The sequence below is a fragment of the Euprymna scolopes genome, chromosome 34, assembly GCF_053919585.1.
Source record: "Euprymna scolopes isolate OS-2025 chromosome 34, ASM5391958v1, whole genome shotgun sequence".
NCBI classification, from domain to species: domain Eukaryota; kingdom Metazoa; phylum Mollusca; class Cephalopoda; order Sepiida; family Sepiolidae; genus Euprymna; species Euprymna scolopes.
Window position 1 is genome coordinate 53,703,594 of NC_136515.1, and position 25,045 is coordinate 53,728,638.

General features: G+C 34.4%; 1 protein-coding gene across 1 annotated transcript in view; it reads left to right on the top strand.

Moving 5' to 3' along the window:
- Window positions 1–5,537: 5,537 nt before the first annotated feature.
- LOC145259202 (uncharacterized) overlaps window positions 5,538–25,045 on the top strand; it is a 90,789-nt gene continuing 71,281 nt past the window's right edge. The window contains exon 1 of the mRNA XM_080117033.1: window positions 5,538–5,791. Coding sequence (XP_079973159.1) covers window positions 5,650–5,791 — 142 coding nt within the window. The 5' untranslated portion in view covers window positions 5,538–5,649. The remainder of the gene's footprint in view (window positions 5,792–25,045) is intronic.

Genomic DNA, 25,045 nt, shown 5'->3' on the forward strand with positions numbered 1-25,045 from the left:
CCTTCATCAAGTTACATGGATGCATCCTGCAGAATGCTCCTTCATGTCGGATTAATACAGATTGACCTTTTTTACTTAAAATTTTTGCCAGGGCCACACCATCCTTTATAGTTTTGTCTTTCATAATAAATACTGCCCATTGTCACACATCGATCATCCGCATAATGTCTTATATTAAATCGCAATGCTCTCTGAATATGCAGTTTTGACCTTATCCCAATTGATATACACTGGACATTCATTTTCTGCAGCTGGTTCTAGATTCCACCAATGGCCATAATTTCCACTTGATTTTGATTATGTACTCATAATCTTTTTTCCACTGATTACTTCCAATAATTTTATATTCCACTATTTTCCATTTACTCGCCCTTGTAGTATCGTCTTTCAGGGCCTCTCTCTTACTATTGGAATTTTCATCATGTTGATCTTCAACTTCCTCTTCGAAGACTTCATTCATCTTATTTACAGGAATTGACTTTTCTTTATTCCTTGGCATTCCAAGGTCTTTGTTCACCTTCATCAAGTGACATGGATGCATTCTGTCCGCCGTCTCGGATCAATACAGATTAACCCTCTTTACCCAAAACTTTGCCAGGGCCATGCCATCCTTTATAGTTTTGTCTTTTATAATAAATACTGTCCATTGTCACAAACTGTTCATCCGTATAATGTCTTATATTAAATTGCAGTGCTTTCTGAATCTTTTCACTTGATTCAGCCTCCATAAACCTTTTTCTCGCAGAATGTAAGGCATTTAAATTTATTCTAACCATATCACTGCTTGTTGCAGCATCCAATGCAGGTAACTGGTCTATCAAAACTGACGGCGTATTATATTGGATCCGAAAATAAGTTAATTTGGGTTATGTCCATGAAGATTCTGGTGCAGGTTTCAATATTCAGTTTTTCATTTATCTCTCCATAATTATCGTTAATAAATTCTTCCCCACTATCACTCAAGAAGCGTTTAGGAACTCCAAAATATGCTATCCACATTAAAAATCCATTGAAAGAAGGAACGGGCAATTTTCACAAATGCATTTGAGAAGTTTTATTACCACACAAGCAGAAAGGTCTGGCATATAAAAATCAATAGTGGGTCCTTTGATATGACAGAGATGTGTTTTTTTTTTTGTTTTTTTTTTACATAGGCGTCACCACTTATCAAGGCCGATAGACCACTCAAGGATAAGGGTTAAAGATGCGTTCAAAATGATTGTTTGTTCAAAGCACAACTGAACCATGATACAAGATTTTTTTTTATTTTAATTTTAAATTCAAACCATTATCACCGCACAAGCAGATGGGTCAGGCATATAAAATCAACAGTAGGTTCTTTAATATGGCAGGGGCGCGTTCGCAATAGATGTTTCTGTTAAGAGGACAATTGAAGTATGACACTTGAGTTTTTTTATTTTAAACTTTAATTCAAACCATTGTGGACTAAGTCACTACGAGAGGCATGTGAGCTCTCTCCCGGTGCCCCAAGATGGGTCCCCAAATAAAGCAAGCAATTAATCAATTTGATTGAAAGATAGGCAATTTCGATGATTAATAAAAATATGGGATTGTGAAACATTCGTTGATCAGCATTCAATCCTGGACAACGTCGGGTCACTCTGCTAGTATATATATATATATATATATATATATATATATATATATATATATATATATATATATATGTATATATATATATATATATATATATATATATATATATATGTGTGTATATATATATGTGTGTGTGTGGTGAATGCATGATAAAAGTCTATATTCCAAAGTTCATGATGTTGACCATCTTACAATTTATTCTTTTAATTCAGTTGACATTTACAATTCTTGACAGTATCTGTTTCATAGCACAAAATTAATCACTTAAATATTGTATGAATTAGTGAATCTATTTTGCCCTTAACTCACCAGAAGAAATAGCAACAATCAATTCGTCAAACAGAAATAAAGTGCGTTTTGACATGATTAAAATCTGAAAATTGGAAGAGAAGCTGTAAATACCTTATATGTTTACATTATGCCAATTGTAAATGTCAACTGAATTACAGGAATAAATTGTAAGATGGTCAACATCATGAACTTTAGAATATAGATTTTGTCATTCATTCACTGTATCGTTCTGTAATTACATTGAGCTTCTTAAATAAGGATTGGTATATATTATAAGGAAATAAAGTATATTTCGGCAGATATATATATATATATATATATATATATATATATATATATATATATATATATATATATATATAAAGCTGAACGGCTCTGTGTGTATCTGGTCACGAATAGGCTCCTATATGGTTGACTATTATAGAAAACTGATCACATATAATGATAGAAGATGTATCGAGACACAGGAATGGGTATGTTTGATCTGGCATAATGATGATTCATTAAAATTGTGGCTGGTCCACAAAGTATGGAAATAAAAAATTTAAAATAAAAAAAAACGTTTACAAGTGTTTTTGATATAGATGTACATAATAATACTTTGATAAGTATGTTTTAACTTAAATAGGGATGGTATAATAAATTTGTGAGGTCTGCGTTCGCGCCTGGCCTCCATAGAATGGAAATATGCACAAACTTTAATAAAAACTTTTCATATCTATCTGCGTAAGTATACTTTGATAATTATGTTTTAGTTTGAATAAATATGGTATAATAAAATTATGGGGTGTTCGTTTGCGCCTGACCTCCATAGAATAGAAATATGTCACAAAGTTTAACAAGGTTTTTTAATATAGATCCACAGAATATTGTGATAAGTGTTTCAGCGTGAACAGGTATGGTATAATGAATTATGGGGTTTATCTATTTTATTTTTACTTTCATCATATTTTGCTTTGGTTTTGATACCCCCAAATTCGAAGCTATCTCTTTACAGCCCTTCCTTTTCATAACCTATCATACTTTCATAAATCAGAGTTCATTTTATGTAGGCTGTTTTTGAACCCGATCAACGACGGGTACTTTTGCTAGTATATATATATTGCCGCTGTGTCATATACTATGATTAACTGTTACGTTCATTCAATGGTTCTTCATGCAATTTTTTGACAGCAATGTTTTTTTCTTCGTAGCATCTGCCATTCAAAAAATTTTTTCGAAGTTGACATGATTCGCTCAATGGTCACAAATACGGATCTCTTTCTTGCTCTCTTATCTGTTTCAGTTTCCATTTTGTAATACAATTCTCTCTGCATTAATTCTTTCCCTCCTCCACCACCTCCCATTTCTTCTTTCTCTCTTAGATGCGTCCAGGCGTCTATATAAAGAGGCTCTTGTCTGCCGGTATTTCTATCACGCTTTTGGTTTGAAGTAGTTAAATTGCTAAACGGAAACACACAGCTTGAAAGGGGCGCGTTTTTACGTTAGATACGCCCAAGCATTCATAGTAAGAAGCTATATCCGTTAGTTGGTCAGTCTGTCACAATTATATTTGATTTTATTTGAATTAAAAAAAAAAAGAAAAGAAACTGGGTCATGTACATACGAGTGTTATGTTGTCTTCTAAACAATTCACTTCTTGAAGGAAAATACAATACTCGAACTGAAACCGAAACCTAAAGACAGTGAGCCAAGTACGATAACCATTAGGCCAGCTTGACACCATCTTTAAAAATTGTTTTAAAATCTACTTATTCTTCACAAGAAAGTGAACGATTCGCGCGTGCGCAATTGTGAAACAGTTAGCCACCAAATAAAAGTCCGAGTACTTGCACCTAACAATTTTCAATTTTGATCCCTTAAGCGCCCTTTTTTCGGATGAAAATCGCTTAGAAACTTTTCCGCATGTCTGAATACCCTATATACCAAATCTCAAGTCTGTAGACCAAAAATTCGGTGAGTATATAGGCTGAGAAGCGTCCTCACACGCACACACATTCTCATTTACACATACATCCATACATATATATATATATATATATATATATATATATATATATATATATATATATATATATATATATAGGAGAGAACTTGAATGCCTACTAGACACTGTCCTCGAGTGTCTAAGGTCTCTCTGTACAGGGGTTTGTCAGAACAATCTGACATGAGGATATTTTTTCCATAGAAGTAAACCCTGACCAAATATTCAAAATCACATAGTATTCGCAGCCCAAATAAGATCTCCTCACTACGGCTACCCCACAGCTTTTCCGAGGAATGGATTGGTGCACCTTCTCCAAGTGATATTACCTCAAATAATAGCACGAAGCTGGATACTCCACCAGACAAGATAAATTCTTGTCCTGGAATCCAGTACGACCATGAGACCAACATGAAAGATATACTACAATGTATGAAAATGGTTAATTGGGGGGAGGAAAATTATGTTCTCAATTTCTTTACTAACTCGGTGTTTGAGAGATAAAGAACTTTAATGGAACATTCGAATATCTATGTATTTCATATAGACTTCGAGTGTTAGCCCCAGGCTGTGGGCCCCTTGATTTATGAGAACTTCGACTGAAGTAAAATAAAACAAAAAAAAACGGAGAAAAATATATATATATATGCATGTATGTATATATATTTTTCTCCGTTTTTTTTTTGTTTTATATATATATATATATATATATATATATATATATATATATATATATATATATATATATATATATATATATATATAAAGAGAGAGAGAGAAATTATGAAAATATATTTATGGCAATTATGTTACTCAGAGGCTTCCGCGTTTCATCCTCGTATTAATTTACACTTCATTGGGTAAAACATTTGCTTTGAGTCGAGATAATCAGAATGAGGTAAAGTTATTGGTACCCGTATGATACCCGTTTCTCGTGTGCGTACTTATTTCCACCTGTATTATACCCAGTATTACTGCTGTTCACACAAAGTTCCCCTCACACATACGTAACCGGTTTACTCATACATACACATATACGCAAGAGTACACACATCTGTAGGAGTGTTACAAAAAAGGAAAAAAACAAAAAAAAAAACTTCTTTAACCAACCAGAAACTATCTTTTCAAACGGCCTACTTTTTAAGCTGACCCCCCTCTATCTCTCTTTCTCTCTCACAAACATACACACACGCACACGCACACACACACACACACACACACACATTCTCTCTCTCGCTCTATCTCGCTCTCTCAGTCTCTCTCTCGCTTTCTATCTCACTCTCCCTCACACACTCTCTGTCTCTCTCTTTCTCTCTATCTTTCTCTCACACACATTCTCTTTCTCATTTTCTATCTCTCTCTCTCTCTCTCTCTCTCTCTCTCTCTCTCTCTCTCTCTCTCTCTCTCTTTCACACACACACACATACTTTCTCTTTCTTTCTCTTACTCTCTCTATCTAATTCTCCATCTCACTTTCTATCTCACCCTCTCTTTCTTTCTCTATCTTACTCGACTTTCAACTTTAGAAAAAAATAACACAAAAAAGTCACTGTTGACTAAAATACAACACTAAAAAGATTTAACAACAAACGGAAATATTTAGAGCGGACATTTCGTCACAACTCGGGAATTTTAAGCAACTCCTGTCAATCCGTGACTGACGTCTTAACTGTTCGGACTTCTAATATTTTAATATCTATATCTATTTTTTTTTTTTTTTTCATTGATATAATTTTTGCTCTTATAATAGAAAGAAAATGGGTTTTAATTTTCCCAGTCGAAACCGGTTTGTGGTGTTAACATTTTACGTGCTTTCATTGATATTTTCCGTGAATTGTTCCCAATTTCCATTAATCAATGACACATCAAAACAGGAAACTAACAGTTCAAACATGACAAGTAAGTGAATCAAATCTCCGTGTCTTCGTAACTTGTTTCTATTTTTATTAACATGTTTGGCCAGGCGTCCATGTTTGAAATATTTATTTGCACAAAATATTTTTTTAATTACAAATTCAACAAATTAGGCACAAGGTCAATAAAAAAAAATGTGGGATTAATAGGTGTTGTTAGTCATTCTTCATCACAAATACTTAAAATAGTCTACCCTTCTCTTAATTAGAAATATCTCAGTCACCACAATACCACAGTCACACCAGGGGCTGTGTCCTACTTAAGAAAAACACAAATTAAAAAAAAAAAAAGTTTTATTAAATTATAAATATATACACAGATTTCACTTCATTGGCGAGGGAAGGGGGGATAAATAACAAAACAACAAAAAATGGTTAGTAAGGTCCTCTCAACCCTTTCTAAATAATAGATCGCCCACCGTTTCCAGTTTGCGGGGGAACAAGCAGGTCAATCTCTAAATGGGAGTGGGAGAAAAAAAAAAGGTGGAGATAGTTGGAGAGAAAGGTGGAGGTAGTTGGAGAGTAGTTCCAAGATGAGTGCTAATGAGGGGAACGGCCAGAGACAAAAAGAAATAAAAATGGGGAACGGGCATCTTGGAGGCTTTCTATTGCCGGGGGGGGGATCTCATTCATTCAACTAGCTAAGAGGCTACAAACTTAAAAGGACTGGAGTCCGGAGTGTCCCTAGGTTTTCCTTAGATTCAGTAAGAAATAAAAAAAATAAATAAATAAATAAAAAATAAAAAAAATTTTTAATCCCCTCTCCCAGGAACTTCTTGTCCCACCTTATGTCCTTCTCAACCCCAAGACTGGACCTTTTATCCCTCCCCGACTTATTCTACTTTCTCCTGCTCTATGTCTTTCTGATCCACTGGCCCATCTTCGCTCCCTTAAACTTCTTTCCATCTCATCCTTAGACCCTTCTCGTTAAACTCTTCCTCGGCTGCAGGTACTTTTCCCTCTTCTCTTTTTCAAACTCATTCTGTCCCCACTTTTTTCCACGTCCCAAAACCCTCCTTGATTCCCTTCTTCCTGAACCAGACATGTTGCTAGTCTTCTGTGTACGTCACTATTAACTTGTCTCCACCTAATTTGATGGACAATCCAGCTCCCCACAAACAGGGACTGGGACAAAACTTAAAATTACCTTAGTTTAGGAGCACATCTCTTTCACCAACGAGGACATAAAAAAATGAGGGGCTTTTTAATTGTGTGATCTATCGAATGGTTCCTAATTTAATATGTAATCTACGAAGTGTTATTTTAGAGTTATAGTTAGAATTAGTTAGGGTTAGTTAGTTAAGGTTAGAATTAGTTATGGTTAGAGTTAGTTAGGGGTTACATTTAGTTAGATTAAAAATTAGTTAGGATGAGAGTTAGGGTTAGTAAGTTAGGGTTAGTTAGGAGTTAGGGTTAGTGTTAGGGTTAAGTTTAGTTAGTTAGGGTTAGAATTAGTTAGGGTTAATTAGTTGATTAGGGTTAGTTAGTTAGGGATAAAGTTAGTGTTAGAATTAGGATTACATAGCTAGGATTAGGGTTAGTTAGAGTTAGGGTCAGACAGGGTTAGTTAGGGTAAATCTTAGTTATGCTTAGATAGTTAGGATTAATGTTAGTTAAGATTAGTTTAGTTTGGGTTAGGGTTAGTTAATTAACTTAAGAGTTAGTTAGGGTTAGCTTAATTAGGGTTAGTTAAGGCTAGGGCTAGTTAGTTAGTTAGTTAGTTAGGGTGAGGGTTAATTAAATTGAGTTAGTGTCGGTCAGGATTAGTTACTTAGGGTTAGTTATGGTTAGTTAGTAAAAATTAAGGGTATTTAGGGTAAGGGTTAGTTTAGTTAGGGTTATGGTTAGTTAAGGCTAGTTAATATTAGTGTTAGTTTTCTAGGATTAGTGTTACTTAGGGTTAAAGTTAGTGTTATTTAATAAAAGTTATGGTTAGTTAGGGTTAGGATTATTTAATTATGGTTAGAGTTAGTTAGGGTTAGGACTAATTAGGATTAGGATTATTTAGAGTTATAGTTAGTTTAGTTAGATTTGGGATTAGTGTTAGTCTGGATGGGTGTTAATTGAGGTTAGGATTAGTTAGTTAGAGTTAGGGTTAATGGGTCAATCACATATTGGAATCTAAACAAATCTTTAGATTACTTAATCAATTAAAAACCATTCAGTAGATCACATATTGGTAGAACATCAAAGATGAATTGTAGTATCAGAACAGATACTACACCTTGCTCCTAGCCAAAAGATCAATGTGAAATGTCCAATGCATTAAGTTTCAAGACTGCTTCTTAGGCCAGCATTTTTCAGACCAGCTGAATTATTCTAGTAAACTAGAGACTTTCAAACCACTAGACCCTTCTTTTTTTTTTTTTCTTTTACATGGGGGTCACCACTTATCAAGGCCCGAAGGTCATTCAGGGATAAGGGTTATTGTGTGTACAGTAATCAATGAGATAGTATTGTAGTAATCATTAGTATTGGGGGTTTTGATAGAGTGTCTTACTTAAGGGGGCAGTTTGTCAGGAATTTGTTTATGTTGGACTTGAAGACGTCCAAGTTGTAGTCAGGTGGGAAACAGGCAAGCAGCAGAGAGTTCCATTGGCGTGCAGTTCTAAGAAAGAAGCTTTGCTCATGGAATCTACGTTTGGATTTAGGCACAGATAAAGAGTGGGGAAAATTATTGACAGTAGTTTCAGCCAGACGGGTGTTTCTCGTGAAAGATTGGCGAGGGGGGACGAGGGATTGGAGCTCAGACGAGCACCTGCCATGGAAATAGCGATTATTTATTATTATTTTTTTTTTTTTTCAATATTTTCCCCAAAGATCGTCTGCTCCTTTGCCGCGCATTAATCGGCGTCTTACATTAGATTACAGTCAAACCTGAGCGCATGACGTCATGTTCCCTGCAAAGCCGAGCAGACGGTGAGTTACGTATGGTACTAATTCTGCACAAGTACCACTTAGTACACATTTTTCATTCATGCAAACAATTTTGGCTACATATGTGCATTCATATTTCAGTTAACAGTCTTATTTAAGCTAAGCCTCCTCATACCAAGTTGACAAGATGAAAATAAAAAATAAACTGATGTTGGCAAACAAACTTTCTGACAATGCAAAAAGCAAGTGATCACGTGACTGGAATTATTTTTAATTTAATGTCTGATTTTGGCTGAAACATGTCTGCACATGTGTAGCCAAAAACGTTAGTATGAATAAAAACCTTCCTAAATCTCTATCTATATACAATTAAGGATATTTATATGTCCATATATTCGTATGTACAGAAGTAATTTCTCAACTAATTTATCAATTATGAACTTTAGAGCACAGCTGCCAGGTGTAAGGGATTCGAAGGTGGGTTTTATTTATCTTCATTTATTTTTATGTAAAGAGATAAAAAAAAAAGAACAGCAGACATTTATTTACAGGTACTTTCTAGATTAACACCTTGACTCTTGTTAGAAAGTCTTCTCGTACTCCAATGTGCTTTACAAGACTCTGCTGCATCAAACACGTGGTACTCTGTCTTTGCCCGGCCATGTTTGGGACACGTCTTTCCCTGTCGCTCCTGGCCCACTAGTGTCACACGTCTCTCTCTGTCCTCTCTAACCTTTTTTCTTCAATTCTTCTTCACTGTGACGTCAACTGGTACATGGCTCGGTCATTTGCAGACAACTGCTGCGTCTACTGCTTCTGCTGTCATATGCGCGCTCTTACAGTGATATTTATTGGATTATATGGTGTTTTTACTCTGCATCATTAATAAAAACCAAACAAACTACTAAGACAAGAGTGCAACAATTTCAGTCTTGCCCGTGTATCAATTCTCTGAGATAAATTTTTCCATTGAGTGATCGATATACTTTCGAATACTATATCTATTGCAGTTTATCATTAAGTTGGACTTTATTGAATCATTACCATATCTTACGCTGACTCTAAGATTCTTTCTGACAATATGTGAAAGAAGTTTCTCTAAAATGAAACATAAAAAACAAGTGGAGGTACCTGGCGTTGCCCGGGTGCGGAGAGATGGTATAGCAAAGCTATTGACCAACCCAGCCTAAAAAAATTTTCAATCGAGCGAGTACCCGTGTGATCGCAAAGAAACAAAAAAAATTTAACCAACCCCCTAAAAGAAATGTAAATAGCAGTGAGTACCCGTGCGAGTGATAAAAAAAAATTAGCCGCAATATTCAGGCTCGAACCTGTAATGCTAAGAGGAAAAGGAGGTGAAAAAAAAAAACAATGGTTTAGCCATCCCGCCCACAACGACTTACGGCATCGGGGGGGGGGGTTGAAAGAAGCTTAATCATTGTAAGGTGTATGATGATTTTTGTATGAGCCTTTCAAAAACACGCATTCACATCTTTCTTGTCATACACATACGCGCATACAAACATACACGCACGTACACACACGTAGATATATTCACGTTCATGTGCATACACACACACGCTAACGTACACACATGTACGCACACAGACATGCACACGTACGCACACATGGGCAACGTCACTTCCCCTTTAAAGAAAATCCACACATGCGCAAAAGGTCGACGGACCAACCGCGTGCCCTTTCGGCGCCCACGCGCGTCACATCCCCTGCTACTATGTATGGGGCACGAGCTAACAGACAGTACGTACACTTTACACGTTTTCTATCTCCATGGCCTGGGCTGACTTTTTCTTTTTCTTTCTCTCTCTCTCTCTCTCTCTCTCTCTCTCTCTCTACAACAATAGACTTTCCCTCTCACCAGCTAACAGCGAGAGACGCACGCCAAACTGGATTGACTTTCTCTCTTTCTCTCTCTACAACAATAGACTTTCCTTCTCACCAGTAAACAACGAGAGACGCACGCCAAACTGGATTGACTTTCTCTCTTTACGACAATAAACTTTCCCTCTCACTAGTAAACAACGAGAGACGCGAGCCAAACTAAACACGTGCTGTACCCTTTTCTTTCATGTGTTTCTTCACGAAATAAATTCTAGTTTGTTTACTTCAAATAAACGCGTTGTTCGTTCCTTCCTCAAAGCAATTCATTTTTCCTATTTTATACGATTGGGGGATATATATAATATATCCACACCAGTCCACTACAAAATGGTGACCCGAACGTGAGATGAACACGCATGTCCTTCTATGCCACCAGCCCACTACACTTTGCAAAAAATGTTGACGCAAAAACTGACCCCTTCCTTTGAAAAAAAATAGCTGAGTTGACCAACACAGAATTACTCTTTTTGTCCAATTTTTGGATATTTGTCGTCTGAGAGACCGATCTTTCTAACGATACCAATTTTGTCAGTGTTCGTAGCGTCTGTCGAAAGTTTTAGCGAAACACACATACATACATACATTCACACACACACACACACACACACACACACACACATATACCGACGTTTAAGATTAATATTATAGATTGCCTTCCGTTAACCATGAGCCAGTCTAGGCAGTCGGATCTGGCTGTGTTGTCCATTGAAAACAAACTTACAAAACAAACAGATTTCGATGATGTCATTGACCAGTTCACCACAATGAAAACAAGAAAACGTTCATTTGAAGACCATATTATCGAATGTCATTCTTTTGTGTATTGCCGTGTTTTGTATTTAGTTGTTCTGAAAGTGTAAGGTGTCATTTTAAAAATCTTCTGATTTGAATTATTATCAAATGTATTATTATGATTATTATTATTATTATGATTATGATTATTATTATTATTATTATTATTATGATTATTAACTCAAATGTAAATATGTTAAGGAAACTGAGGGGGCAAATGATGGACTTAGTCATTTTTTTTTTTTTTTTTTTTTTTTGCATGGTGCAGAATTCAAATCTACATATGTTAAGGCCTAAAGCTGCACCGTTTGTTCATTTTCACCAGGATTTGACATCCCTGGGGACGTTTAGGGCTAAATGGGTGTGTGGGGTCAAATGCTGAACTTAGTCATTTTTTTGTATGCCTCCTTCACTGTGCACTGATGGGGAACCAGGTATGCTTCACTTGTTTTTTTTTTTTTGTTTTTTTTTCAGAGTAACAGAATATTTTTAAACGGGTAAACATTAATCAGAAGTGACTTTTCCATAGAATTCATCATGAAGCAGAATGATCAACTTACAAAGAATGTAAACAAAGACGGACGGAACTTGATTTTAATACATGGTGTGATTTCATGTCCTTTATTAAGTAAAAAAAAAAGGCTGACCTGTACGAGAGTGCCCCCCCGCTAAAAATGCGTGTTTTTCACCTTTTTTTAAAGTTTGTTTCCGACGATTATCATAGATAACTTAAGTATCATGATAGCATACGAAATTAAAAAAAAAAAAATTAATGACTTTTAAGAAAGAGGTTCACTTTCTCGTTATAACGTTCTAATCACGTGACACGTCGGTGAAAAAATGGACAGTAAGTCGGGTAGCAATGAAGTAGAACGTTATGATGAAAAAATGAACCCCCTTCTTAAAAGTCATTAAATTTATTTCTTCTCAATTTTTTTTTTTTTTTTTGTTAATATGATACTTAAGTCTGTAATCTATGATAATCCTCGGAGGAAGTTTTTTTTTTTAAGAAAGGTGTAAAACACGCATTTTTAGGAGCGATGGGGGGGGCACTGTCGTATAGGTCGCCAAAAGAATTTTTGTTTGTTTGTTTGGTGTTTATTTAGATTGACACTTATGGCAGCATTTAAAATTCTGTATGATGTACGTACCAGTCACGAGACAAAGATGAAAAATTCCAAACACCATGTAATTTGATCAAGTAGTTGTTTCCCCCCACCACCATCATCATAATAATATTAATACGATGGCGTGTGTGTTATTTTCTGTGTCACGCCTACATCCGGGTCGTTTAATTGTTGTGTGCTTCCATTTCTTGTCATAAATAATTTTACCAAGAATTCTTCATAAGTTTTGGTTTCGGTTTCGATTATAGCTGAAGGAACTCAAGTTATATATGTATATATACATGTATTTTTTTTTCGATTCAAGCCAATGCACCCATGTCATATATATATATATATATATATATATATATATATATATATATATATATATATATATATATATATATATATATATTTAAATCCCAACTTTATAATATATAAAAATCGATAAAACATTAACTCTATAATAATATATACAAAATCTACAAGAATTAAAATATCATATTTAAGTGTACTTTACAACCGGGCTTTGCCAGGCTTCCGTGTTAGCTTAGATAAATATTTTTGAAGTTTTAACAAAAAAAAGCTACAATAATATTAGAGCGTCTCCATTTATACTGAACATCTATAGAATGTCAACATCAATATATTACATATGAATGAGTTCCCTGTGGAATTTCCACAGGTCCTGCTGGTTATTATTGGCTCACAAGGAGCTTTCAGAGATCTTTTCCTGAAAACAGCCTGTGGTGTTCCCTGAAAGCTGAGTTACAATTTTCACCAGGTTTCCAGTACTCTTCACCTCTTCCGATAATATTTGAAAATAAATTTGCATTATCGCAACAGCTACTTGCCATTGATTTCTCGTTGGCAGCAGCTGTTGGTCTTTGCTGGAATTTGAGTGGCAATAAGCCTCCGCAATGTCCCAGTTCTCTTCGCACTTATTCGGCTGAGGTCTGGTCAGTTCATCGGTCTTTCCTTCCTTCTTGACTTTATTTGGTTATTTGGTCTCGTTTTTTTTTTTGTTTTTTTTTGAGGGGGGGTGATGTGGCAATGGGGGATGGGCTTGGTTAGAAAACTTATAGATATGCTGTTTCAGTGTTCTTGCTTCCATCTAGTGTTTCATGTTTTGCCTTTGCAGCAGTTTGTCTAGCCCGCGCCTGTTGCTCCTGTGTGTTAGTTTCCACATTCAGGGGTTGTTGTTTATTATTATTATTAATTCTTCTTCTTCTTCTTCTTCTTCAAGACAATCAAATTTTATTCTGTTTCGATGAGTGGAAAAAAATGCAATCAATGAATCGATGCACAAGTGCAAACAACCCTAATGCACGTAGAAACTGTCAAATTAACCATTGATTACCTCCCCTTGTGTTCTCTAGAGAAATATGGCCTCGTCTGTCACTCATCGGTAAAAACAAAAATGGCAAATGTGTTTTCCATAAATAGAACAAATCTACTTATTTTTATTTATTTATTTATTTATTTATTTATTGAAATATAAAATCTTCATTCTGTGACAAGTAGGCACAATATAAACGTTTTGTTTTTGTTTTTTTTTTAAATTTTTATTTATCTCTATAAGTTCTTCATGAACCGTCCCCCTAAGTAATCCAATTTACAAAATTCCCACTGTTTATGTTTACGACGCTATAATCACATTGACTAATGTATACCCATTAATTCTTATCCTCGAGTGGTCTCAGGACCTTGATAAGTGGTGATCTGTGTAAAAAAAAAAAAAAAAAAAAAAAAAAAAAAAAAAAGATCCAAACTGAAGCACAGTCCGTTTTTACTGTAACTTTCATTTGGAATGGTGAGGCTATTTTTTTGTAGTAGTTGCTCTTAAGTACCGACAAACGAGAAAACATACAAAACCTAAATTAGACGAAAACTAAAATAAAAAAAAAGGCCAAATGAGCATTAATGTCATTGTCTTCCAAATGAGCAGTGGGTTAGTATTTCTCGTGATTAGAGTCGCTAATGAACGCAGTAATGGTGTCGCTCTTGTCTCGTAAACTTGACAAAATTACGCTTTAATACCGCTATTAAATCTCAATCAAAAAAAAAAAAAAAAAAAGGCGAAAGAAAAAGAAAAACCAATTAATTACGTTAATGACAGGAAATTGAGTTGACGCTTGGTTTTCGAAAGATTTCGTAAACGTTACTATCGGCGAAATAAATTATTTAAAAAAAAAAAAAAACAGTTAATAAATTAGTCAAAACTAATTTATTAGGTTCTTCATAGTGAAATTCAAAAATTTAAATATAGAATTTCAAGTGAAACCAATGGTATTTACTGAATTGGCATGTCATAGTAATTAACTTATTCAAAAATTACGAAAAACGATGAAATAGAAAATTAATTATTAATTAAAATAATGGCCGAAGGCGGTGATTAGAAATGGATTTTTGTCAGCGTTTGTTCGACATTTTAACTTCCGATGTGTTTAATTCGCCCTCTCGACTTCAGTTTTTTTTATAACATCTTGGGGGGGAAGCCTTGTTGATATGCAAATTCAATGCAAATTAAACTAAAAACCCCATGATTTTCAAAGATCATCTCATAATCCCGCGCCCAGATCGGCAATCATATCAACGCTAGATACTACTAGCCTTTTAAACACTGCTAGACGCTACTAGCTTCTCAAACACTGCTAGACATTACTGGCTTGTCAAACACTGCTAGACATTACTGGCTTGTCAAACACTGCTAGACATTACTGGCTTGTCAAACACTGCTAGACATTACTGGCTTGTCAAACACTGCTAAACATCACTAGCTTCTCAAACACTGCTGGACATTACTAGCTTCTCAAACACTGCTAGACATTACTGGCTTGTCAAACACTGCTAGACATTACTGGCTTGTCAAACACTGCCAGAGATCATTAGCTTCTCAAACACTGCTGGACGTCACTAGCTTCTCAAACACTGCTAGACTTTACTAGCTTCTCAAACACTGCTGGACATTACTAGCTTCTTAAACACTGCTAGATTTTACTATCTTCTCAAACACTGCTAGACATTACTAGCTTCTCAAACACTGCTAGACTTTATTAGCTTCTTGAACAAAAAAGTCAACCTAATTGTAATTCTCTATTATACGACGACGATTAGAAAAAATCTGACTTAATTCACATTTCAATCTTTCCATTTCTCAACGCTTTCAGTTTTCAAATTTCGACGCGAATCGTTTAATATTTCCATTTCCCGACGTCTTCAATTTTCAAAAATCTGACTTTCGTCTCGGTCGCATTGACTTTATATTTCATGCCGAAATAGCTTGTAATTTAAAAAAAAAAAAAAAAGGAGTCTTATCGGCGTTCGTACAACATTCTACCTTCCGACCTGTTCAATTCGGTTTTAAGAACTCAACTTCCTCGCCCTCTTGACTTCAGGTTTTTTATAACGTCTTGTGGGGAGGGGGGGGGCTTATTGATATGCAAATTAAATGCATATCAAACTACAAAGGCAATTGGCGAAAATCGAGTTTTGCAAAAAAGGACAAAAAAAAAACGGAGAGTTCTAACTGTAACAAAAACGGAGGTAAATCTTTTCTGAAAACTGAACACCTTTGGCCAATTTAGCAAAAAAAAACTTCATTTTCTGCCAATTGCCTTCGAAAACCGTTTTCATTAATAATTAATTTTCTACTTTATTGGTTTTCGTAATTTTTTAAGGCCATGTAATATTTACTACTTATCTGTAGCTCACATATCTTTTCTGTCTCCAACGTCAACTATATCTGCCCTTATCGTTTGCATTGGGGCGGTAACGTATTCTTTGATACTTATGTTTGTTGTTTTCTATTTGTATCGTATAACATAAGTATCATTTGCTTCAATGTCTCACAGCTGGCAATGTGTCCTTATCGTTTACATTGTGGACTGTTGTAACGTTACCTAACACGTTGTAACCTTAGTCACAAAGAAGACAAAGAATACGAAAGAACTTCAACTCGTTTTTTCCTCCTTTCTCCCGCCACGCGTGACTTCTCGTAACTACTGTGACGTCATCCACGTCTCTAACGTGCTCTCGGACGTCATCCACGTCTTTAACGTGATTGTCTCCTCTAACGTGCTCTTGTTTCATTTTATAGTCTGTTTCTTTATCGGTTACGCCATTTCGCATGCATCTGCTTACACGTGTGCGCGCTCTGTTACACTGTAACATATTCCTTTTTATACTTATGCCTACTTTTCTGACTATTATCTTCTATAATATAAATCTCCCCTGTCTGTTCAAATGTATGTATGTATGTATGTATGTATGTATGTATGTATGTTTGAATGTCTGCCTAAAATTTTCGACAGGATTTTCACGAGATCGGTATCGTTTTGAGGCTCTATCCTTCGGATGACAAATATCGAAAAATCGGCTAAAAACATTAATTTCTTCACCCTCAGCTGGACACTTTCTACAGGGAGGGGTCGTTTTTTTTCGACGATATTTTCGAAAGTCATCCCGCTCTTTTCGATTAACTAGCCTTAATTTAAACATTCGTCACTTCAGTTTTGGCGATGTGTGCAGCAGCAAAGACGTCACGTTTTTTTGGGTTTTTGTTTGTTTGTTTTTTCATATTCTTTTCCTCCTTCGCGGTACGGGTTCGAGCCTGCCTTCCTACTACCATTTTTTTTTTTTTTGGCTTAACACACACCTCCAAACATCCGGGCAACGCCAGGCACCCAGGTTAGTATCATAACAAGTCACACTTTAGATGTTTCTGTAATGTCATTTACGTTTGTCTCTGACAAATGTGTGCATGTAAATCAAACTGTTTTCCGTACTAATAGTACTAAGAGATTCCGTCACGCACCCAGTCAAACAGTATGTCACACTTAAGATATAAATAGCATTTTTGTAGATATCTAGAACCCTGGCCTACGACTCCTTTGCGAGTACATGCATAGACTGTTTCTTTCGTAGTAGCCGAACCCGTGGTCGATAAAATGTAAAAGCTAGGATCTATATTCGAAGCGTTACATATAAAGGAATTTTTTTTTTTTTTTTTTTTTTTGAGGCGGCGAATTTTAAATTAAAATAAATCACAGAAATATATTTTTATTATACAAATATGTGGTTTATTTCAAAGATCAATTTTTAATTTTTGGCATTTTATAATTTAAATATAATTTCGGACATATGGACCCTACAGCTCGTGCTTATATGGCATAATCTAAAGGTCCAATTTTCACAAATTCTACGCATTAATGAGGTGGTATTTCGGCAATAACGCATCGAATGTTGTCTTCCAAGTGGTCTATTGTGTCTGGTTTATTAGCGTAGACATAGGATTTTACATATCCACAAAGGAAATCGTACGAACAAGGTGGCCAGTTGACAGTGAAATGATTCGTTCATCAAATGTTTCAATATGTTTTTCAAAATAAATTTGCACAATTTGCAAACGCTGCCCGGGTCTCAGTCTCTTCATGGTGAATTGCCAAACCAAACTGAACTCAAAATAACTGATAGTTGTCAAATCTGCAATTAAAGAAAATAGCGATGTCGATTTAAAGTTCGCCGCCTTCAAAGAAAAAAAAAAGCATCCTATATATTTACGTATTCTTTTCGGGCTGTGAATAGTTTTATATTAAACTGGTTTTTTTCTAATCAGTATTGAAGATTGAAATATTAAGAATGAAATTTATTGAATCACATGTTTCGTCGGAATGTGAAGAAGCACACTTCCACGGAAATAGGTGCGCCGATCATCTGATTCTCGCTTACGTATGTGTTCAAAAATAAATAAAAACGATATGAGTGACCTTTACCACTTGATCAATATACTTATTTAATGTCGTAATATTGTAATGCCGCTTGCATGTGTATTAAAAATAATTATGAATAAATTATACGATGGTTGCATCGCTTATGTACATGAACAAAAACGATGATTGCATCGCTTATGTAGATGAACAAAAATAATTTGCATGAGTGGCGCTGCTTGGGCATGTGCTCAAAAATAAAGAAATAACGGTGCTAACTGCTTTAAAGCTTCACCGCCTATTCATTTTTCGACCAAATTTCAAACAATTATTACAGTTTATAGATCACCTTCTCGGCTATATTGTGATTGTTTTGTTTTTGTTTTTTTTGTTTGATTTTTTTTTTTTTTTTTCAATTTTCGTTCAGTAAAACAAAAGTTATGATGAATTTACTGGTGTTCAAATCCGTAAAAAAAAAATTTTTAATGTAAGGAGATGAACGAAATTTTTATGACTGGTTTCCGTAGCAATCCCGTCGCTTCAGCGACCGCTGTTGCTACCAATTCACCACTCTCGCGAAAAGAGAAGTAACAAGTGAAACAGACAAAATGAAAGAATGAAAGGGAGATAATTCGGAGGGGGGTTATTGAAAGCAGACGAGTGGTGTACATTATTATTACATATGTGTATATTATTTTTATGGGGGCAAAAAAATAAGACTGAAATTAAACAAAGAACAAGTGAATTTATTGGAAGCCTAGAAAAACCATGGATTACAATAGAAAAATACGAGCATGAAAAGTAATATGGTTAAGCTTAAGCATGGAGAAGTAAAGGACTAGTTATCAAAATTGGAAAAGAAAAGGACAAGATATTCTAGTAAAAATTATAAATTTATAACTTAAAATATTGCACATCAAGAATTTTTTTAAATTCAATTTATAACATTATATAATCAATTCTTAATGCTGCAATATTTTAAGTTACGAATTTATTATATTTTATCCTTTTCTTTTTCAGTCTTAACAACTAGTCCTTTACTTTTCCATGTTTAAGCTTAACCATATTACTTTTCATGCTCGCACAAAAGTTATCCATGAACACATGTTTTGATATCTCAAATTATTAGGCATCGTGGCTTCGTGGTAAAACATCAGGCTGCCGATCAAGCTGTCATGAGAAAAGAGGCTGTCTTATCCACCATTTTGAAAACAATTTAAAGAAAAAAAAACAGAGATAACTCAGTAATTCAAATTTGCGAGATTTATATTGTAATACCTACGAATTCCCATTAATCGCTTAAAATTAATTTTCTTAATAAAACTAATTGATCAATTTACGTAATTTCTGGAATATGATATTTTTGTTTCGTTACGAGTATAGACATCGTGTTTTTTTTAATTACGTTGAATTCTGGACTTGCACCAAAAATACCCCCGCCACTTAAAATGGGAGTAAAAAAAATGTTTTCTATTTAATAAAGTGCATGGAGTCTATTAAAGTCATCGTTTCCCTTATATTTTCGACTATATACACATATTGCTATTCTCTATTCCACAATGCGTTCCACAGTGGCGTTTATTTTGTATCTGCACAGTCTAACTTTACATCATTTTTGGAATATGATATTTTCGCTTCGTTACGGGTGCATACATTATACAATACTCTTGACTTCGAACAAGCAAAATTAGTTCAATTTATTTCAAATAAACCACGACGGAGACTTCTTCAATCAGCGCTTATTGCGAATTCAAGCACAATTAAACAACGTGGGGGGTTTCTATAATGTACCGCCATTAATAAGTAAATTCCTTCCAAAATAACATAATTTCATTTTAGACACCGGTTAACTCTCACGCCATAAAAACAACACCACATAATAACTAATACATATAATCAGTCAATAAATTGCATAACAAAAATACACTCATTTTATTTCAGTTACACATCCACATTTGAATTATAGCGGCCATATTTATTTCAAAAAAGAATATGAATTACATCATATCTTTTTAAAACATATTAACGGCTATATGATGTTAAAAAATCTTACTCTCTTCAGAAAGCTATAACTTTTTTTTTTTTTTAATTTCCAACGACTTTTTCGTTCTAAAATAGAACAAAGTCACTCTTTTTACAACAAATTAATTTTCAAATATTGTTCTGGTATTTTATTTTCTTCGGTTTATTCATCCAGAAGCAGTCTTACAATAAAGACGTAACGTTGATGACTATATAATTCGGTTTACTTCTTTTTCACCTCTCTCTCTCTCTCTCTCATATTATATATATATATATATATATATGAATAAAAAAAATCAATACGAAAAATATATAAATGTTTATATCTTTTCTGTATTTATTTCCTATTTGCTGACGTGTAGGAATACAAAAAGTCTTTTGAAAAAAAAACAAGAATGTTTCTTTCAAAAGCACATAATTTCGACCGATCCTTCGATCTTCCTCAGTGCGAATGATGGAAACATGAGTGTAGGGCAGGTAGGGTTAGCAGCAGGAGGGGCACGGTTGTAGCCATTAAGGTTAAGATCTATTTGATTATTATAATGAACTCATTATAATAAATATTTCTGTGAAGTCTGACGAAATTACCGAATCGTTAACACGATGCGTTAATTGAAACATGTGTAACTAAGCAGATAAAACGGTAATATATATATATATATATATATATATATATATATATTATATATATATATGTATAATATATATATATATTAAGAATTGAACTGTTGAAAAAGCAACACCACTTAATGAAGTCTGTAGTTATTTATAACTAGTTGACTGAAACATACTCATGATTGTGTAGCGATAACTAAAAACAAATTTAGCATTCTTGTATAAACCTAGTTATTATTTATTCTCTGAATATTCTTAACACACATATATACACACACATATATATATATATATACACACATACACACACAGGAGTAGGATATAAATTTAAATCGTAACGGAATCAAGTGTTAATTAAAGTATAATATATATACATACACACATATACATACATACATATACATACACATATATGCATACACAGACATATATAAATATATGCATACATACACACACATATATATACATACGTATATGCACACACATACATACATACATAAACACACACATATATATATATATTCATACACACATGTATATACATAATACACACACACACACACACACACACACACACACACACAAAAAAAAAAAAAAAAAAAAAAAAAAAAAAAAAAGAAGCTTTGAGTAAAAAAAAACATATAAAAAATAAAGAATGCCGTTTAAATTCCCGGAGAAAAAAAAACTAAATTTTAATTTTAATTTGGTACGTCCAAGGATGGAGTACTGTTGCTACATCTGGGCAGGAGCTGCTAGAAAGGACTTGTCCTGCCTTGATAGAGTTCGAAATAGACTTCGTAGCCTCGTAGGAGATATCCTTTTCTCTTTTTTTTTTTTCTTTTTTACACAGTGGTCACCACTTATCAAGGCCCGGAAGCCACTCAGGGATAAGGGTTATTGCAAGTACGTACATTACGTTAGTGTGGAGACTTGATGAAGTGTTTACTTAAGGGGGCGGTTCATTAGGAATTTGTTAACGTTGGACTTGAACACATCCAAGTTGTAGTCAGGTGGGAAGCAGGCGGACGGAACAGAGTTCCACAGGCGTGCAGTTCTAAGAAAGAAGCTTTGTTCATGGAATCCACGTTTTGATTTAGGCACAGATAAAGAGTGGGGGAAATTTTTCACAGTGGATTCAGCTAGACGGGTGTTTTTCGTGAAAGATTGGCGAGGGGGACCAGAGATTGGAGCTCAGACGAGCACCTGCCATGGAAATAACGATAAAACAGGGATAGGCTCGCAACGCAACCTCTATCTCACAGAAAAGATGTTGCGAGTTTGTTGCTGCTTTATCGTTATTTTCATGGAAAGTGTTCGACTGAGCTTCAATCTATGGTCCCCCCCTCGCCAAACTTTCACAAGAAACACTCATCTAGCTGAAAACACTATCAATAATTCCCCCACTCTTCATCTGTGCCTAAACCTAAACGTAGATTCCATGAACAAAGCTTCTTTCTTAGAACTGCACGCCTGTGGAATTGTCTTCCATTTTCCTGCTTTCCGGCTGACTACAATATGGTTGTCTTCAAGTCCAGCGTAAACAAGTTCTTGATGAGCCGTTCTACTTAAGTTAACAAATTTACCGAATTTCCATTACTAACGATTACTATATTGTCCAATTTCTACTGTACACTCTTAACCCTTATCCTTGAGTGATCTCTGGGCCTTGATAAGTGGTTATGCCTATGTAAAAAAAATTTTTTTAAACCTATCGCAGATTTAGCACTTAGATAACCGACTTCTAAAAAGTTTACAATTACAATAGATAATTCATTTATAAAAGGATGTAAAAAAAAAAAAGAGAATGCCTTAATTAATTTTTTTAAAAAGAAATAGACTAATAAAGCGACTTCTCAAATTATCTGCAATTATAAAGGAGGATTCAACTATATAAAGATGAAAAAAGAAAACCTTAACTGAAATTTTTCAAATAGAAAACGGAGATCCTCGGCTGCCTACCATGTAGCTGTTTCGGATTTTTTTTTAACATTTATTTTATTTTTCATACATGCATACATGCACACATATATATCGCACAAAACCACACATATACATACACACATATATATCACACAAAACCGATTAATATCTGACATTCTAATCGGATTCCACTGTAGAACCTGGATTAATAATTCTAAATACAATTAACCAATTTAGATAAATCACCAATTTGCACTTGATAACCTGCATTAAGCAAACGTAAGAAAAACCAGCATCAGCGTTTCATGTTCATACGAATTGTCTGAAAAATAATGGGACTCTTTGTGTTTTGTTGGCTAAAGAGGGATAGCTGCATTGTGTTCCCATCTAACTAGGTACGTGCATTTTAATGGCTGACTGAGTATGTGACATGACTTTAAACGTCGGCTGATCATAATTTTTTTTTAATTTTTGATTACTTTTTTATCGTGTTTGAAAGAAAGTTAATCTCTCAAAAAGTGTGTGAAATAAAAAAAAAAATACATGGAAAAATCTTATCGCAAGTCTGAGAAACCCAATATTTCACGTAAAAAATGCATTATGAAAAAGATCGTATTTAAATTTTTCTGGCAAGATAAATATAAGTTTTGTAGAATTATTTCCAAGTAAATTATTAAGCTAAATCAATAAAATAAATGTACTTAACTTTTGCTAAAAAAAAAAATTAAAATTGGGTAATTTCCTGATTTTTGGTGAATTTTTAAGTCAAGGGCGGCGTTAAAATATTTACACATTTGGCGTATCGGCCATTCATTTTGCATGTACCTACATCTAACATAGTATATCGAGAGAATAAAAATTTCGGCTATCAATACATTCTTTCACGTATTTTTTTGTTCCACCGTGATACTATGGATACCCTCCTCTCCTTCTTGAGAGTGTTAGGAAATTATTCATTTATTCTTTAGAAAGGAAAATTTCGTTGGAAGTAAAAAAGAAAAAGGTTTTAGACGGTATCGTATACGTACGTATACTTTTTAGATGGACAGTGATAAAACTTACGAGATTGTATTAGACAATCACAGCACGTTTTATACTACGTTAGATATATAGTTAATAGGCGTATTGTGATAATATCGACGTCCTACCCCCCCCCAGAGAGTGCTAAGAAATGATTCATAAAAAAGGAAAACGTTGTCAGAAGTTACAAAAAAATAAAATAAAAACGAAAAAAAAAAACATGATAATGGTTAGAAATGATCTACCAAGACGGTAGGATGAATACACTAGTCAGCTGGGAGTGGCTGATAGCTCGAACGCGAAAGTATTAATTAGGTGTGTCGGTGACTAGGACAAAATACCGGCCATAGGATTTCCGATTCTGAAGTAAATATATTTATAATTTTAGAGTTAGTTTACGACAGTTTCTTGAAGTTGGCGAGAGTTGACGACCACTTGCGATCGGAGGTCTCCTGAGAAAAATCGGAGAGATTAAAATCAGAGTCGGGCAAAAGTAGATCGAACCGAGGAGATAATTAGGCAGTGAACAACAGACAAAGTTCAAGGTTCCTTTTCTACACTATAGTGCGATAACGCAGAGAGAAAGAGAGTGTGAGGAGAGAGAGAAAGAGAAGGAAAGAGAGAAAAAAGAAAGAGAGAGTCTGAGTATATCAACAACTTGCCTTGTGTTATTTTTATCGAAGTGCGACCACAAAAGTGATCATCGAACTACAACAACTCCTTTTTGTGAGTAGGTGCAGTGTCGTGGTGAAGAGGAGTTATAAGCAACAGCAGGTCATCCTAAACAGAGTGTGATAAAAATTATGTATAATATAATATAAATTGTTTTATGTTGTCTTTATTTTAATTCGAAAATATTTGAAAAGCAAAAAAATATAAAAATAAAAGTCGCCTTTAATTTCTTTTCTGAGGTTGATACAACTCTATTTGTTTGTTTGTTTGTTTGTTTGCTTGTTTGTTTCATTTTTCTCTTCATCTTTCTAGAGGTATTAAACCTGAGGGGTCAAGCCCTCATTGATAAAGAAAGATCACATTCGATCTTGTTGAAGATTGTTGTAAATCTGAAGTCGATGCGAATGGAAACATTTTTTAGGGCTAATTTTAAAATATTCGAAAACCCCAAAATGTTATGAAATCTAATACATAAACGGCTATATGTCTATCTGTCTGATCCCATATTTTCAAACTCTATTTCCTCCGAAACTAAAAGTCGCAGAGCGACGTCAGGGGTCTCAAATGATTGGATTTTTTTTTTTTTTTTTTACAGACAGTTATTTT